General features: G+C 46.9%; 1 protein-coding gene across 1 annotated transcript; it reads right to left on the minus strand.

The window, feature by feature from the left end:
- Positions 1-1150: 1150 nt before the first annotated feature.
- On the minus strand, positions 1151-12467 carry GABARAPL2 (GABA type A receptor associated protein like 2). The gene is made up of 4 exons (XM_082863128.1): positions 12302-12467; positions 11915-11970; positions 10594-10766; positions 1151-1743 (listed from the first exon to the last, which is right to left on the minus strand). Exons 1-4 carry the CDS (start codon positions 12333-12335, stop codon positions 1653-1655), a joined length of 354 nt encoding a protein of 117 aa, XP_082719254.1. The 5' UTR covers positions 12336-12467; the 3' UTR covers positions 1151-1652.
- Positions 12468-17200: the final 4733 nt, after the last annotated feature.

Here is a 17200-nt window from a genome sequence, read left to right on the forward strand (position 1 = left end):
AAGATTAGGGTGTGTGCAGGGCCTGCATCCCTTTAATCTGGCCCCAGGTGGTCTCCTCCTACTGAGCTTCTCTGTTTCCCTTAATCTGGCCTCAGGTGGTCTCTCTCTCTTTTTTTTTAATATTTATTTATTTGGCTGCCTGGGTCTTAGTTGCAGCACGTGGGATCTTTAGTTGAGGCATGGGGGAATCTAGTTCCCTGACCAGGGATCGAACCCAGGTCCCCTGCGTTGGGAACAAGGAGTCTTAGCCACTGGACCACCAGGGCAGTCCCAGGCCTCAGATGGTCTCTTGATAAGCTTCTCTGGTTCCTTTAATCTGGCCTCAGGTGGTCTTCTCTGGAATGAAGAATGCTAACGTCTTCCATTTGTTGGGAGTTTTAGTTCTGTAAAGAGCTCAAAGGTGTTATGTGTACCCCTTGACCTGGAACCAGGACCTGCCCCAAGGCTACACTGTTGTTTCTTGGCTGCTCCTACCACCTTGTCTCTGCATCCCCTCCCTTCCCTGATCAGCAACTGTTTGAATCTGCCCTTCGAAACTCAGGGAAGGTCATGGAGGCTGGAGTCTATTCCCTACAAGAAACAGGGAACACGTAAAGGCTTCTGTGCCCAGGAGCCCCACAGGGTCCTGTTCAGTTTCAGTAATAATGATATATCCACACAATGTGATACTAAAATAAATTTAAAGGCTTTCTATGAACTGATATGGAAAGATCACTAGGATATACTGTTTTTAAAAAAACCAATGTACTTAAGTATAGATATAATGTGTTCTCTTTTGTATAAGAAAAAAAGATCTTGGACATATATTCATATTTAACTGAACTTGCAAAAACAAACTCTGAAAAGAAACAAGATGCCAGTACAAGTAGTTTCCCAAAAAGTGGAGGGTTAGGGTAATCAGAAAACAGTGGTGGGAGAAGGACTTCTCCATGTATACCTTTTTAGAGAGACTTGACATCTGAATCATGTGAATATATTAACCACTTAAAAAAAAAGTTCCCTCCTCATGACACAGACCACTGCTTCCCGTGCCCACCTGTGCTGCCATAGGCCCCACAAATCCTCCTCCTAGCCTGGCAGATGCAGGAGCTACTTCTCTGACCCATTCATAAGAAGGTGAATAAAGGACATGGTCACACTGCAATGCCTTTATAAGAGGAAGTTTTATTGTTAATTATTTACCTTAACAGTTTCAGAAAGAGGAACAGATTAGCTCAGTCCAACATGATTGGCAGTTGGCAAAATCTAGTGAAGCAAGTGTTCTGATTGCTAAGGATTTAATTTGGATGCTTTTAATACTTAGCCATCTAACACCTCAAACATAATCGAGAATAAATGCATCATTTCATTTTAATTCCCACCTACCTCTCTTCAATATGGAAATATCTTTGTTAAATAAGATTCCCAGAGGAACAAGTTCCCTGGAGAGTATAGCCATGAGGACAGTGCACAAAAAGAAAAACTCAAAATAAAACTCTGTATGATAATTTACTAGTCTAAGGAAACAATACCTTCCAATATATTAAGAAATAAATCCAGTTACAAATGCACTGATAGGTCTATGTTAAGAGGTTCTGGTATAGTAACTGAAAATGGCCAGCTATTTACAAGATACACAAGCAGGAATGGTGCACCTAGCCCAGCACTGGCCCTCAGAAACCAAAAGTGTTTTCTCCACTGTAGGCCACATACAAGAATCCATCTTCATCTTTTTCCTTCTCGTAAAGCTGTCCCATAGTTAGGCTTGAAAGAGAAAAACAAAAAACAACATTGAGAATTGGGTTTGATTACTGAGTCTACGTGTTGGGAGAAAGATGGCTTGAGGATAAGGAATTTCACTACTTAAACTAGCTACTCTGTCACACCTCTGGTGGTAGGTGATAAAAAGTAATTCTCTGGGAATCAGTAGATAAGACTAGAATCAACCTCCATCCTCCTGTCCCAGGCAAGGCCATTTGACTCACCCTTACACCAAGGTATTCCTTCAGAAGCCAGCTCTAGCTCCTAGGGTGGATGTGGTTGGTTAGTACTGGTTAGTGTTTTCGCAATGCTTTCTGAATTGGGGGGGGGGGGGTGCTAGGGAGAAAAGCTAATAAGCAAAATAAGAGTCTAAGAGGCCCATCCCTGTGTGGGTGAGAGACAAAGGTAAGGACGAGTACTTGTGCTTTCCTCTCCTCAGGGCTGGTCTATTTGAAGATTTATAATTCGTACCTAGCATGATAAAGAATGAGTGGGCTGATTCCTGTGGAAGTTCACCCGCCAGAAACCCTGTGCCCCAGAGATCTGCATCGGCGTCATCGAAGGGAAGTTACTTTCCTCACATGTAATGCAAAAAGCTCTCATATTATATCTGGAATCCAAAGAAGTCTTGCCCAAGCTTCCTAAGAACCCTCCAGAAATAGATATTGCTCAAACTAAACATGTGTGGGTGGGAGAGCTGGCTTTCCCTCAGCAGTAAAACAGACTGCAGCAGGGGAGACCTAATCTAGTTCTCTGCCATGAAGCTGAGGTGCACTGGCTCCAGAGTAAGACTAGTAACACCTGGAGCCCCAGGTGAGCTCTGGCCACATGACTGCTCTATTAGAGATAAGCAGGAGGGGCAGACATGTGCTAAACCTCAGCATGACCATGCGTGGTGGGGTCAACCAGAACCAGCACTGACAAAGCAGTCTGAGAGCCGGCCCCCGAGGTGACAGAGGTCACTAAGCCCGGACAGGTCTTAACAGATGCTTAAATGCAGGACTCAGGAGAACAAGGACCAGAGGGTAGATAAAGAGGGGTTGGAGGCCTCAAGCTGGTGAAGCAAAGACTGCCCCATGCTGCTGCTTTGCTCCTGGCAGCTGTATGGGACCACCATGTAAACAGGAATGCAGACCACATTTACTTATAAAGGGGAGTTTTTCTCCTTTCCTACTCTTCCTGCCCATTTTCAAGCTTAACTGGTTCGGCTGTGTGGGTAGATGAGAACTAGTAATAACGTAGGAGTGGATGAGTATGAATACAGAATGGCCTGTCACTGGCATCTTGTACAATAAAATCGTGCTTCCTGTGAGGATCTAACTGGAATTTGTAAAATAAGGACTCCCTGAAACAGCACTGTCCACTACAAATTTCTCCTGTGATAGAAATGTCCTATATTTCTGCTGTCCAATGCAGTCGCCACTATGTTCAGCACTTTAAATGTGGCTCATCTGAATTGCTATGTGCTGTAAGTGTAAAACATACACAAGATTTCAAAGTATCAGTATGAAAAAAAAGATGTAAAATATCTCAATTTTGACTACATGTTGAAATGATGCCATTTTGGATATACCAGATAAAAAAATATACTATTAAAATTAACTTCACCTGTTTTTCTTTTTTTAATGTGGCTACTAGAGAATTTTAGATTGCATATGTGGTTCACATGCCATTTCTATTGACGACACTGCCCTGGAACATGTGAGGACTTGGGGGGCAGCGGGTAGAGGGAGGAACCCGTGCCCATGAGAACACCTGTGGTGGGTGGTAGGTCTCAACCTCAGCTGCACAGCAGAAACAATGGGGAGCTTGAAAGACATGCCCCACCCCAGACCAATTAAATCAGAATCTCTGGAGGTAGGACCCAGGCATCAGTAAGTTTTAAAATGCCCAAGATGGGGACTTCCCTGGTGGCACAGTGGTTAAGAATCTGCCTGCCAATTCAGGTGACACGGGTTCGAGCCCTGGTCCAGGAAGATCCCACATGCCGCAGAGCAACTAAGCCTGTGCGCCACAACTACTGAGCCCACATGCCACAACTACTGAAGCCTGTGCGCCTAGAGCCCATGCTCCGCAACAAGAGAAGCCTCCGCAATGAGAAGCCTGCGCTCCGCGATGAAGAGTAGCCCCCGCTCACCGCAACTAGAGAAAGCCCGCCCCGCGCGCAGCAAGACCGAACGCAGCCAAAATAAATTAATTAGTTTTTTAAAAATGCCCAAGATGATTCCATAGGCAGCCAAGTTGAGAAACAATCCCCTTGCCAGAGGGAGAGATGGTTGTCTGTCTTTGTTTGTTTTGGAGATGCTTATCTTTAAAAGCATGGGATTAGGAAGTAGAGTGAGCCAGGAAGTGGAGTGAAGAGCCAGCAACTAGCAAAGGGCTTGAACAAGTAGCGGGGGTCTCTCAAGAAGACTTTTACCCTGGTGGTTAGGAATGCCCTGAGGAATCCAGCTTTTCCCTGAGAATCCTCAGAATGAGGCAAAGGGGAAAACAGCTACCGCTACTGCCCCAACTCTCTTGCCCCGCTTGGTACAAGTGTCCAGGGTGACCGTGATAAGACCTGAACTACAGTCTCCCCACTATCATTACCAAAGGGGTTTGGAAGGAGCAGACACTGTGTGCAATTCAAAGGCGGCAGCCACACCTTGATGCCTATGTCAAGTTTGGTTCCATCTGCCAGACTAAGTTCTGCTCTTCTCCTAGCAAGTTACAAGCCCAAGGGCAGTGACTCTAAGTTGTGCTGCTGAGTTAGAAATACTTGAGGAGCTTATAAACCCCAGACTCTGAACGTTGTCTGCAGTGAACAAGACCACGGAACGACTACTGTCTAAGGCAGGCTCTGAGACTGACGGGGTTGGGGGAGGAGGACCCATAATCATGTGGCTTTCTGTCTTCAGATTCCGTTGTCTTTTAAGTAAAACTTTGGTTTATAAATTTAACAGTGCCCTAGCAGCTATAAAGGCTGATCATAAAAATTCTAATTATAATAGCAAACACTATGTGCCAAGCACTTGTTTTAAGTGCATTACATGTATTAACTCTTTACCCTCAGAACAATCTTAGGAGGCAGGTACAATCATAATCCATAGTTCAGGTAATAAAAGTGAGGCACAGGGCTTCCCTGGTGGCACAGTGGTTGAGAGTCTGCCTGCCAATGCAGGGGACACGGGTTCGAGCCCTGGTCTGGGAGGATCCCACATGCCGCGGAGCACCTAGGCCCGTGCGCCACAACTACTGAGCCTGTGCTCCGCAACGAGAGGCCGCGATAGTGAGAGGCCCGCGCATCGCGATGAAGAGTGGCCCCCGCTCGCCGCAACTAGAGAAAGCCCTCGCACAGAAACGAAGACCCAAAACAGCCAAAATAAATAAGTTAATTTAAAAAACAAAGTGAGGCACAGAGAGGTTAACTAATTCATGCCAGATCACAAAGCTAGGAGACATTCTTACCACCAAGTTGTGCTGCCTCCATGTGAATACACAACTAGATCTAATGACCTAATGTCAGCATTCTTGTACCTTTTGTGAAGACCTCCCTTAGAATAGCACTTCTCACACATACAAACATGCATAGGGAATCACCTGGATGTCTTGTTAAAGTGCCTGTTTTGATTCTGAAGGTCTGGGTCAAGGATGAGATTCTACATTTCTATCTAACAAATTCCCAGGGAAGGCCACTGGCTGCCAGCTTCTGTATCACACATTGAGCAGCAGGTCCTTCAGATCCTGTAATTTTACAATTAGATGGCTGTGCCTAATGATTTTAAGAGCCCTTTCACTGTTCTCCTTTTCTCTGCCACACAGTGTCATGTGGAAACTCTACTTAGTTGGCAGTAGCACAGTGTCCTTATACTCAGGGTATCCCTTGGGCAGGAACTTGAAAACTGACAATGCTCAACACTGGGAGCTAAACGCTCCAGTCAGCAGCCCGTGACTGAACGCCTGATTCCAAGGCTTCTCTAGGTGACGAGAAAGAAGACTGGCGCATCTGTACAGTATAATTCAAAAACAGCACGTGTGGGATCAGGCCACACACATACAGAGTCAGAATAACTTGGTCTGGAGCCAAAAAAGAGCAGGGCTACAAATATAGTTTAAAAATACTTTTTTTAAAAGTCCCATTAAGGGGCTTCCCTGGTGGCGCAGTGGTTGAGAATCCACCTGCCAATGCAGGGGACACGGGTTCGAGCCCTGGTCCAGGAGGATCCTACATGCCATGGAGCAACTAAGCCCATACGCCACAACTACTAAGCCTGCGCTCTAGAGCCCGCATGCCACAACTACTGAGCCCGCAAGCCACAACTACCGAAGCCCACGCACCTAGAGCCGTGCTCTACAACAAGAGAAGCCACCGCAATGAGAAGCCCGCGCACCACAACAAAGAGTAGTCCCCGCTCGCCATAACTAGAGAAAGCCCACATGCAGCAACGAAGACTCAATGCAGCCAAAAATAATAAAATAAATTAAAAAGAAAAAAAAGTCCTATTAAAAGAATAGCCAAGGCGGTTACCCGCTGTCTGGTGCAGCGACCTGGCGTGGGGAGCTGTGGGAGGGGAGGAGAGGGTGTCGCTGTCGCTGATGGCTGAGGCGGCAGGAGGGAAGCTGGATCCCGGGCGGTGGGAGGGAAAGCAGGAGAGAGGGTCTGGTGAGGCGGCAGCACTCAAGGCCACGCTGGGTCAGGCTTGGTTCTTGTGGAGTGGGGTGCAGGGTGCCAAGCCAAAAAAAAGAAGAAAAAAAAAATAGCCAAGGGCTTCCCTGGTGGTGCAGTGGTTAAGAATCTGCCTGCCAATGCAGGGGACACGGCTTTGAGCCCTGTTCCGGGAAGATCCCACATGCCGCGGAGTAACTAAGCTCGCGAGCCACAACTACTGAGCCCACATGCCACAACTACTGAAGCGACCGTGCTCCGCAACAAGAGAAGCCACTCCAATGAGAAGCCCGCACACCACAACGAAGAGTAGTCCCCACTCACCGCAACTAGAGAAAGCCCGCACACAGCAATGAAGACCCAACACAGCCAAAAATAAATAATTAAATTAAATTAAATTTTTTAAAAAAGAGCCCTCTTTAAAAAAAAGTCATGAGGGACACAAAATAATTAAAAAAAAAAAATATAGCCAAGTGGAAGGGCAGCGATGCAAAACGTGCCCCTTTTCAGCAGGCAGCGTACAGCAGAAGGCTGGTGTGTTCCTTTAGGACAAGTTCTGTACACCTCTGAGAAGTCGGGCTCCCCTCTCAGAATCCAGAGGCCCAAGCCACACAGCACCAGATGGGCCACTACTGGAGCAGCAGAGGATCTGAAAGCAAAGAGACACTCATCCAAGAAGAAGGCTGCTGAGCAGTGGTGGTAGGGGACTGCCACCTTCAAGCTCTGAGTCTGACAAGGGAAGAAATGGGAAAGCCAGTGGCAGCTTTAAGCCATGGAGCCAAGCTAAAGGTATGGTGGGACCCTGAAGTACTGAGTGAAGTGAACCTAAATTGCCCCCTAAAACCCTGTCCCCTACACTTCCATTCAAGATAAACCGGTCTAGACAAACTAACCAATAATAAAGGCACTTTTCAGAAGGATCCACACCCAGGAATGGCCATGCTGCTGAGGGCATGCCAGTTTCAAGCTGCTCACCAGCCTACGAACTGGGGGAGGCTGACCTAGAACTGTGTGGATGCCCTATCCCTGCACAGCCTTCCCCTGGGCCCAGCCAAGGCCAGGCTGCGGAGGCTGTGGGGTCCAGCCTGACTCAGGAATTGGCTGGGCTGATGGGCCACCCGGCCATCCATCTGCTCTGCGCCCCACGTGCTTCCACTGTATCTGGATTTATCTCTTTCCCAGCAGGGGGAGGGTGGGTGGGGTGAACTGGGAGGACAACGGCCACTGCTGTGGATCCTGGAAAGGCACAGGCCTCAGAGTGAACGTTAACATGGCCCTAAAGGCTGCCCAAGATTCTAAAATACAAAAATTAACTACTGCTTATTCCTTTTATCAGATTTTTCTCTGATATAAATAAACTCTATTCCACTGTTAAGATAAACCCTGCTCTTGAAGAGGTATTTACCCAGAAATGATCAAATGTGCTTCATTTAAGCACCTTTCTAAATGAAGTCTGTACTGTAAGACATCACAACTTCTTTTACTTAGTACCTCTTTAAGAGCCAGGAGCAACTAAACACCATAATCTTAAACAGCACGGATTTCCCAATGTAACATTCCCAAGTTATAACATCTTAGATATATTTTATTTAATAATATACTCCTGTTTCTATTTTAGACAGGGGATTAAGAAGACTCTTATCTGTGCTCTAAACAAAGACCAAAGGTGGGCACCACTGCCACGTCTGGGTTCCCCTCTAAAGCCGTGACTGGGAAACATACACTGATATTCTTTCTCAAGTCCTGTCTGCACCAAGGCATAGTTTTCCCTTCGTTTCTGGCCCAATTCTGGATGCAGGCACCTAGGCAGAGAATTCAACTTTTCAATGGGAAATGGGAAAAGGCAGTTGAGATTTCCCCTTTTTTAAAAAAGAGAACTCAGAATTTTGAAAGTAAAACTCTTAGAGACTTGCTTCTGTCTCTATTTCTAGAACCAATATTTAATACTAACTACTCAAACAATAATCACGTTATTTTACGTGATGGTCACCTGCAAAGTTCCGCTCCAAGGCAGGAACAAATGAAGTTACTTTCGCTCAGCCTCAGACGTAAATTATCCTTGTGTAGATCTGTCTGTTATGGTATGGGGGAGGGCTCCTCCTCTCTCAACTCTGATTTCCCCAGCCACTCTCCAAAGGCTGCAAGCACTGGCTGAAGGTTAAAGGAGGCTCCACGCTTCCCTAAGGAGGCTGAAAAGTGCTACGAAAGAGGCTGCTACTGCCTTGGGGAGGAAATGGCAACACTGAGTCAAACAATAGCTTTAGGAAGGAGACTGGCAATTTTGTTTGTGAAGCCATCAGTTGCATAAAGGCCAATGATGTCACATGCCTCTTTTATTTATAAGCAAATTTGTTTTTAAGAATAAAACCAAACAAACAAAGAACTGGTACATTAAATATGGGGCAGGAAGTCATTAACTGGGTCCAAGGGCGCTGAAGAGCCTGGGCAGAGGGGCTGGTTAGTGACTTGGGTCACTGGTGTAATCTGTTTCAGGGAGGATTCTTACCAGGTTGGAAAGGCAAATAAAACTTAGAGAGAAAATGGCCCTGAAGCAGCCTCTGCCGCCCTGAGAATCACTTTTCATTTCCAATTCTATTTATATTTCAGGGATAATGGGGGAGAGGGCGTTAGTTAAAATCTTCAGCCATTTTAATTGCTAGATAACGTAATCTTAATGTCTCCAGAAGCCTGCTTCATTTCTTTCAAGAAGTATCAGAGGATTAGAATCAAGGAAAATAAAACTCAATGCCACAGATCCTAGTCACCTACTTCCTCCCATAAGAAGCCACCACCAGGAAGGAGAAAACATAGGGCCACCAAGGAGCTGCAGAAGTTGCAGGTGGCATGAATGAAGATTTACCTCCCCCACTACCTGAAGGGAAGCGGAGAGTGACCACAGATGCCCAGGGCTTCACCAGCCTTCCCTGGTGAAGAGTGTGCCTAGCACCACACTGCCCAGAGGCCTGCGAAGGAAGGCTGGGAGAGCCCAATGGGATGACCAGGTCACCCCTGGCAACACCGCAGCTTCCTGAGCTACAGCTGTAAGCAGACCAATGGCACCCATTAGGCAGGACCTGGCCTGTCTCCTCAAGCAGAACCTTGGCCTAACGGAAGAACCTTCCATTTCTCCCTTATCCTCTGCCAAACACCAAGAGGTGGAGGTGGTAGAGACTGGGAAAGAGAAAATCAGACCAAAAAGTAGCCAGAGTTGTCTACCTTTCATAGGAAAAGGACTAGAACTTGGCTTAGGCCTCTTCTGGAGCTTTCAAGGATTTTCAAAAGAAACATAATTTGGCCACATTGGGCTAGTTCCCAGGAGTTCTTAAAGCCTTAGCTTCAGAAGTACTATTTTTGGGGGGATAACCAATGAAACTTAGTTTGGGTCACTAAGATGAGACGCAGCCAGGAATTCACATTCAGAGGAGGGGCCTAGAAGTACTCAAATCAGTAATAGGAAAGGACTGACCAGGGATACAGACTGAGCCAGAAAATTTTCCTCTTTCCACAGAGGACTAAAGTCAGACTGTCAACTACCTAGAAGGGAACTGTAATGCCCCTGCCTAGATTCAGGCCCCAAGTTATCCCAAAGATTGCTTCCAGGCAGCACAAGAGCAAGAGCAAGGGGGTGGTTACTCTGAAAGTCAGAGCAGGTGGTACCAAAAGAGGTGTAAGTCTGTAAAGAGACCTCAGAGCCCTTTGCTGGCCAGCAGCCATTTCCACGTACTTGAGGATCAGGCAGCTGCTCTCAGGGTACTCTCACAGTGGCCAGAGCTGAGCCTGCCAAGCGAGCAAGTAGGCAGGGTGATTAACTGAAGCTGAGCCTCAGCAGAGATCACAAGCTCCTGGGGAAGAAAGACAGGACTTATTTCATGGATCATTTGGAGAAAACCTCGTTTCAGGCTTCAGTTCTACTGATAGAACTAGAATTAAGCCTAATTAAGTCCTGAACTATTTAAAAGGATTCTTGGGTGTTTGAGGATAAAAAAAAAAAAGAAATGATGATATTTAAGTCCAGGCCTTGTTCTGTTTTTTTAACCCAAAGCGCACACCCACCTATTGAAGCCCTTTCTTGTTTTCCTTGAACTCCTGATGTCAGGGAGCACAAAAATCAGATTTCTTGTCAGGACCTCTAAGAGTTTTCAGACCTCCAAAGTTTTGAGTTCTGTAAGCAATCAAGCAGATGGCCAATAGCAGTAAACAGCTCTCACCTGGACTGTGGGACTGTCTTATCCACAAACAGGAATATTGCCTTTTCAGAAGGAAGCTGGATCCTTTTCCTGATGATCCACATGAACTGAGCCACAGTGATGTCAGATGGAACCAGATACTTCCGTTTGTCAATGTCAACAATCTGAGAGCCTGAGACTTTTTCCACAATCACCTGTGAAAGCAAAGAAAGGTCAGGACTAGATTTCTAATGTGAGGCTCTGGCCCTGCATTGTTGGAGAGCTGATGAACAGTGTGTGGGCAAGGAGGTGTTTGGGAAACTGCATAACATGAGAAAATATGCCCCTGATTTAATAAACCACACACTCTGGAGGTTAAGAACTGATATAAATGTGTTATAGGGAAACGGTAAGTGCTTTTCTGTGGTCAACTATTATATTTCTCATCCCTGATGTCAGCACGCATAAGAGAAACACAGCCCTCACTACAAAGCTTTTCAACATTTTGTCTGGGCAGACTCGAAAATATCTGGTGAGGGTTTCCTCTACAGCCTGTTACTCCAGGCTGGACCACAGAATGGATCTGCCTTCACACTACAGAGGAATTAAGATCTCAAGGAACACAGGAAATGAGAATGGATGGACTAATGGGAATGACTGGCAAGCCCAGCCAGCCAAGAACGAAGCTCTTCATTTGGCCTGTTGCTTCTCTCTGAACTAAGTTGCAAATTTATCCCTCCTGCCCCCTCCCCAAAGGAACTGTTCACAAGCACTAAGCTACAATAACAGGCCTGGATGTCCTTAAAAATAAATAAGGGTTACAGAAACTATCTCCCCTACCATGGGATAAATACAGGATAAGTATCATTGATTAAACACAAGCCACTAGAAGTGGCTTCTCAGATTTTTTTAGTCAGGAAAGGATGTCAAGATCAGAGTGAGAAAAGGGAACTAGAAGTCAGGTAAAGATGGAGGCTCAAAGTTAAAGATCAATGTCCTGAGACTAAAGTACCACTTCCAAGACCAAAGTGAAAGTCTCCCTCCACCACCATTCCCAAAAGTGGCTGTGACCTGTTGCCCTGTCCTAGAACATCGTTTATTACATAATTGTCTAGGGAAGCCCAGAGGCTTCTGACAGCTTGTTGGCCTAGATCAGGAGATTCAGCACTGAGGCATCCTGAACAGCATCAACTCAAGCCCCTCACGCCCCGGCCCCAGCTGGTCCCTTACCCAGTCTGGCCCATCTACTACTATAACTGGGACTGGAATCTAAACTTGTCAACTGTTGAATGGCCTGGGGCCCTATCACGGGTCCTAAACAGCAAGGGTGACAGCGAGGTGAGGGGGCGGGGAGTCCACTCACCGGAACCCGGTCGGGATATTTCGCTCGGATCTTCGCAGATTCCACGCATCTGTGTTCTATGGGAGAAACGCACCGGGCTGACTGTCGCGCCTGACCGGCCGGCCGGGTCCCGAGCCCCCGGCCCTCCTCCCCACCGTGACCTGCGAACGCCCCAGGTCCTCGTTCAGGCGTCCCGGCAACCTCGGTCCCCGGTCCACTGGCTCCGGAAGGTCCCGCAGAGGTCGGCGCGGGATGGGTGGGCAGCCGCCCGGGGTGCCGGGACCTCGGCGACCCGAGACCAGAGTGCGGCATCCGCCCCGCCGGGCCCAACCCAGGGCGGCCCGAGTGGGGGAGGGGGCCCACCCGCCGCCCCAGCCCCCACGGCGGGGCCAATGGCCGAGCGCTTACCCAGCGAGTGGTCCTCCTTGAACATCCACTTCATGGCGGCGGCGGCAGCGGGGAAAGGATGCAGCCGGCTCTCGGAGCCGCGGAGCTCAGCGCACCAACCACAACAACAACGACGGCGGCGGCGGTGGCGGCGGCGGCGGCGGCGGCGGCGGCGGTAGCGGCGGCGGCGGCGACTACACGGCAGGCGGGACTTCCGGCTACCGGAGTCTAGCAACCTTCAGGGGGCGGAGCTTCCGGCGCCGCTCGCTGGGACGCCGCGCCAAGGGGCGGGGCCGCATGTCAAGGGGCGGGGCCGCATGTCAAGGGGCGGGGCCGCATGTCAAGGGGCGGGACAGGAGAGGGCGCTGAGAGGGGCTGCCGGCGGAGTGGGGATGACAGAGTTGGTGACAGATGTCCGTGAGGGATATTGGTGAATGGGGAGGGGATATTCGAGAACTGGTAACAGGAGTGGGGTCTCGGTGGACGTTGGTAAGGGGAAGGGGTGAGTGGGGCTCTGGCTGATGGGATAGGGCTCTTATAGAGGACTATTCATTAGGGAAACCTGCCTGGGGCGTTGGTGACAACAGGGGGATTTTGTAGGTATGGATGACAGAAGAGTGTTCTCTGGTGGTTGGTGATGGCAGGGGGTCTATTTAGGGCATTGGCACTTTGGGGAGTATTGTTTGGAGTGGTTACAGATTCGGGGCTCAATCTGGAAGCTGTAACTAGTTTGAGGGGACTGTGTGGGGTGGGGTACTGATGACAACCAGGGGGTTCAGTATTGGGGACAGCCATAATAGGTTGCATTGGACCTAGAAATTGAATTTAAACAAATCCCATTTCCTTCCCTTATTCACGAATAAATGTTTGAATAAGCATTTAAGAAAAGTTATCATAACTACGCATTTGAGGAGTGTAACATCACACTTATCACAAAAAGCCCCCTTCGCCTTAACTGGCAGAAGAGTTAGAGGTGACTGTCTGGCTCAGAGAATTCCCCTGATAGCTGGTCATGAGACGGGTTTCTTTGCCATTCAGCATGGGGTTCAGCAATCACAGCCTAGGCTGTGTGTGTGTGTGCCATCTGCCTGAGCACAGGCCTTCAGGGTCTCCAGTGATGTCATTCCTTTCTTCCTCCAAGAGTCATCAGGGCAGTCTGCTCTGGTTCATCATCTGTTTATGAGCTGGTGAATACAGAACAAGATACTTAATAGGGACACATGATCCTTGCCACGTGCTTGTGATTCTGATGCATCTGACAGGCCTGTTTGTTTGAACATTGTCATTCATCATTTCCTCAGTTGAAACTCCTGATGGATGTTGTGGAATCTAGCTTTATTCTGAAATTATTTTTGATATTTTAAGACTGTGTGTCTGAGCAGCTAAAATCCGTGTTTGTTTCTTGCCTGTTTTAAATGAAATGAAAAATCCTTTGAATTTCATACCTAGAAATTATTGTTGTTGCATATAGGAGCACTGTTCTAAGTGTTGGGGGAAAGCAGTGAACAGAACAGACAACACTTGCACTCTTACGGAGTTTGCATTCTAGTGGGACAAAACAAAAAAAAATATGTTGGGTAATGATAGGTGCTGTTTAGAAAAATAAAGCATGGTGCTTGACTAGAGAGTGATGTGTGGGATCAAATGCATATTAGATAAAGTGGTTTGGCATATTCTAGGAACGGGAAGGAACCCCTTGTGGCTGGAGCTGAATAAATAAGAGGGTGTGTGTTAGGAGGTGAGATCAAAGGGATCTAGAACAAAAGTGAGTTGAGCTTTGAATTCCATTTGAAGAACTTTGGATTTTATTTAGAATGAAATGAGAAGTCAGTGGAGGGTTTCTGTTTTTGTTTTTGTTTGTTAGTATTTATTTATTTGGCTGCGCCGGGTCTTAGTTGCGGCATGTAGGATCTTTAGTCGTGGCATGTGGGATCTAGTTCCCGGACCAGGGATTGAACCCAGGCCCCCTGCATTGGGAGCGTGGAGTTTTAGCCACTGGACCACCAGGGAAGTCCCAGTGGAGGGTTTTAAGAAGTGTGACAGGCATGAAGAACCTAAGGGCAAGACGGGAATAAAGACGCAGACCTACTAGAGAATGGACTTGAGGACATGCGGAGGGGGACGGGTAAGCTAGGACAAAGTGAGAGAGTGGTAGTGTATATATGGACATATATACACTACCAAATGTAAAATAGAGAGCTAGTGGGAAGCAGTCACATAGCACAGGGAGATCAGCTCGGTGCTTTGTGACCACCTAGAAGGGTGGGATAAGGAGGGTGAGAGGGAGGGAGACGCAAGAGGGAAGAGATATGGGAATATATGTATATATATAACTGATTCACTCTGTTATAAAGCAGAAACTAACACACCACTGTAAAGCAATTATACTCCAATAAAAATGTTAAAAAAACAAAGTGTTATGATATGACTTTCCTTTTTTTTTTTTTTTTTGCGGTACGTGGGCCTCTCACCGCTGTGGCCTCTCCCGTTGCAGAGCACAGGCTCTGGACGCACAGGCTCAGCGGCCATGGCTCACGGGCCCAGCCACTCCGCGGCATGTGGGATCTTCCCGGACCGGGACACGAACCCATGTCCTCTGCATCGGCAGGCGGACTCTCAACCACTGCGCCACCAGGGAAGCCCTATGACTTTCCTTTTTAAGTGATCAGGCTAGCTTCTGTGTAGACAATAGACTATAGGGGGTTGAGGATGGAAGCAAGGGAAGAGTTAAGAGGCTATTGTGATAATCCAGGTATATGATTTTGTTGGTTTAGATCAAGAAGTTATCTGTGGGGGTGGTGGGAAGCAGCTGTGTTCTAGATATATTTTGAAGGTAGATCCAACAAAATTTGCTGGTCAATTGAATGTGAGATGAGAGATGAGTCTATGTCACGGTTTTGGAAGAACGGAGTTGCCATGTACTGATGTACTGGAATAGGGTGGAGCCAGCGGGGGTGGGGGGCAAAGCAAGGCTTTGGTTTTGGTTATATTAAGATGCCCAAGAGACACATCCAAGTAAAGATGTAGAGTAGCTAGATGGATCTATGAGTGTCAAATTCAGAAGAGAAGTATTTAAAGCTATCGAACTAGAGATCCGCTAGAGAGTGAGTATAAAAATGAAAATACCTATTTTGCGAATAGAGCTAAACACTGAGGAATGAAGATGGTTATTCACCATCTGATAATGAATCAGTGAAGGAGATAGAAATTGGACCGAAGACCCCCTGCTTCCCTTTACAGAGCTGGCCATTGAGTCCTAGTTCAAAGCATGTGTACACCAGCTTGCACCTGGAAGAACTTAGTACACTTCTCAGGGGAGAGATCCGCTGCTCACCAGCTTACAGGCATGTATGTCATCTGATGGTCTCAATGATGTGCAGTGTCTGTCTTCCATCTTTACCTACCTTCTTGATGTCCTTTTCCAGTTCACCATTCTAACTGGTGTCTCTGATCCGCCTTGATGATATACATCACCTTCTTTACCTATTGGGTCATTATATTTAGCTTACTGAATGTTCTAAGGACACTGGATCTCTTCCTTGAGAGGGTTGTTAGTTGATGAGGTGAGTCAGAAGGAGAAATAGGATAATACATATATGCAATTACACATTCACCAACTTGTGAAACATGGAGAGTAAATTTCAAAGGTATGTGAACATGGATACTGAGGGATGGCTAGGACAATGGGGGCTGACACAAAGCCAAGTGTGGCTTATCAAGAAGGACTTCACAGAGGGACTTCCCTGGTGGTCCAGTGGATAAGACTCCACGCTGCCAATGTAGGGGGCCTGGGTTCAATCCTCGGTCGGGGAACTAGATCCACATGCATGCTGCAACTAAGGAGTCTGCATGCCGCAACTATGAGCCCACATGCTGCAGCTAAAGATCCCACATGCTGCAACTAAGACCCAATGCAGCCTAAATAAATAAATAAAAATTTTAAAAAAGACTTCACAGAGAATGTGAATTTTATGTTTCAGAAAGAAGGGTGCATTTTCCAAAGTGTAAACTTTCCTTAACAGATAGAAACAAAGCCTGGAGTTGGAAGAGGGAACTGGGAAGTCAAAGGTTTGGTGATATAAATGCCAAGGTGAAAGAAATGTTGGAAAGTGTTGAAGCAAACATTCAGGAGTTCTAACCTGATTCAAGAGACCCTGAATGGGCGCTTATAGAAAGGAGTAGAATACGATTTTTTTAAATTTTATTTTATTTATTTATTTTTGGTTGCATTGGGTCTTCGTTGCTGTGCGCGGGCTTTCTCTAGTTGCAGCGAGCAGGGGCTACTCTTGGTTGCTGTGCGTGGGCTTGTCATTGCCGTGGCTTCTCTTGCAGAGTACAGGCTCTAGAGTGCAGGCTCAGTAGTTGTGGCGCAGGGGCTTTTTTTCTCTGTGGCGTGTGGGATCTTCCCGGACCAGGACTCGAACCGGTATCCCCTGCATTGGCAGGCAGATTCTTAACCACTGCGCCACCAGGGAAGCCGTAAAATATGATTAAAATGCATAGTTTTTAGAGAGCGACTTTCTTTGTCCTTGGAGGTAAATTGCATAAAACACGAGAAAATTATGGAAATGGAAACTGAGACGTCAGTTCTTAGTCAAGAATGTGTGAAAATGACACAATATAGACAAATCTTTAGCATTTAAAAAAATTTAATATTCTGTCAAGAATTGAAATAAAACCACAAAAAGTAGTTTCCTCAAATCAGGGGAACAAAGAGTAAATATCAGTATCTGTTATTATTAAACACTTTTGCAAAGCTCATGGCATCTCAGAGGAGGCTGAAGCACTTCATACACCCAAATTCTTAGTAGTTACCTCCGTTTCAGCAGTGACTAAGCTGACACCAGCTACAGCACGTGTTTCCTTCTGAAAGAAGGAGCTTTGGAGGCAAACACCTCCTTCCTCACAGCAGAGCCACCC

The sequence above is a fragment of the Leucopleurus acutus genome, assembly GCF_964270905.1.
Source record: "Leucopleurus acutus genome assembly, chromosome: 20".
Taxonomy (NCBI): Eukaryota; Metazoa; Chordata; class Mammalia; order Artiodactyla; family Delphinidae; genus Leucopleurus; species Leucopleurus acutus.

Coding starts and splice junctions, on each gene's coding strand:
- GABARAPL2 (XM_082863128.1), bottom strand. CDS start 12,335: ATGAAGTGGATGTTCAAGGAGGACCACTCGCTGG. Junction 11,971..12,301: donor CAAGGAGGACCACTCGCTGG/GTAAGCGCTCGG, acceptor TTTCTCCCATAG/AACACAGATGCGTGGAATCT. Junction 1,744..10,593: donor AAGACAGTCCCACAGTCCAG/GTGAGAGCTGTT, acceptor TTCTCTTTCAAG/CCTAACTATGGGACAGCTTT.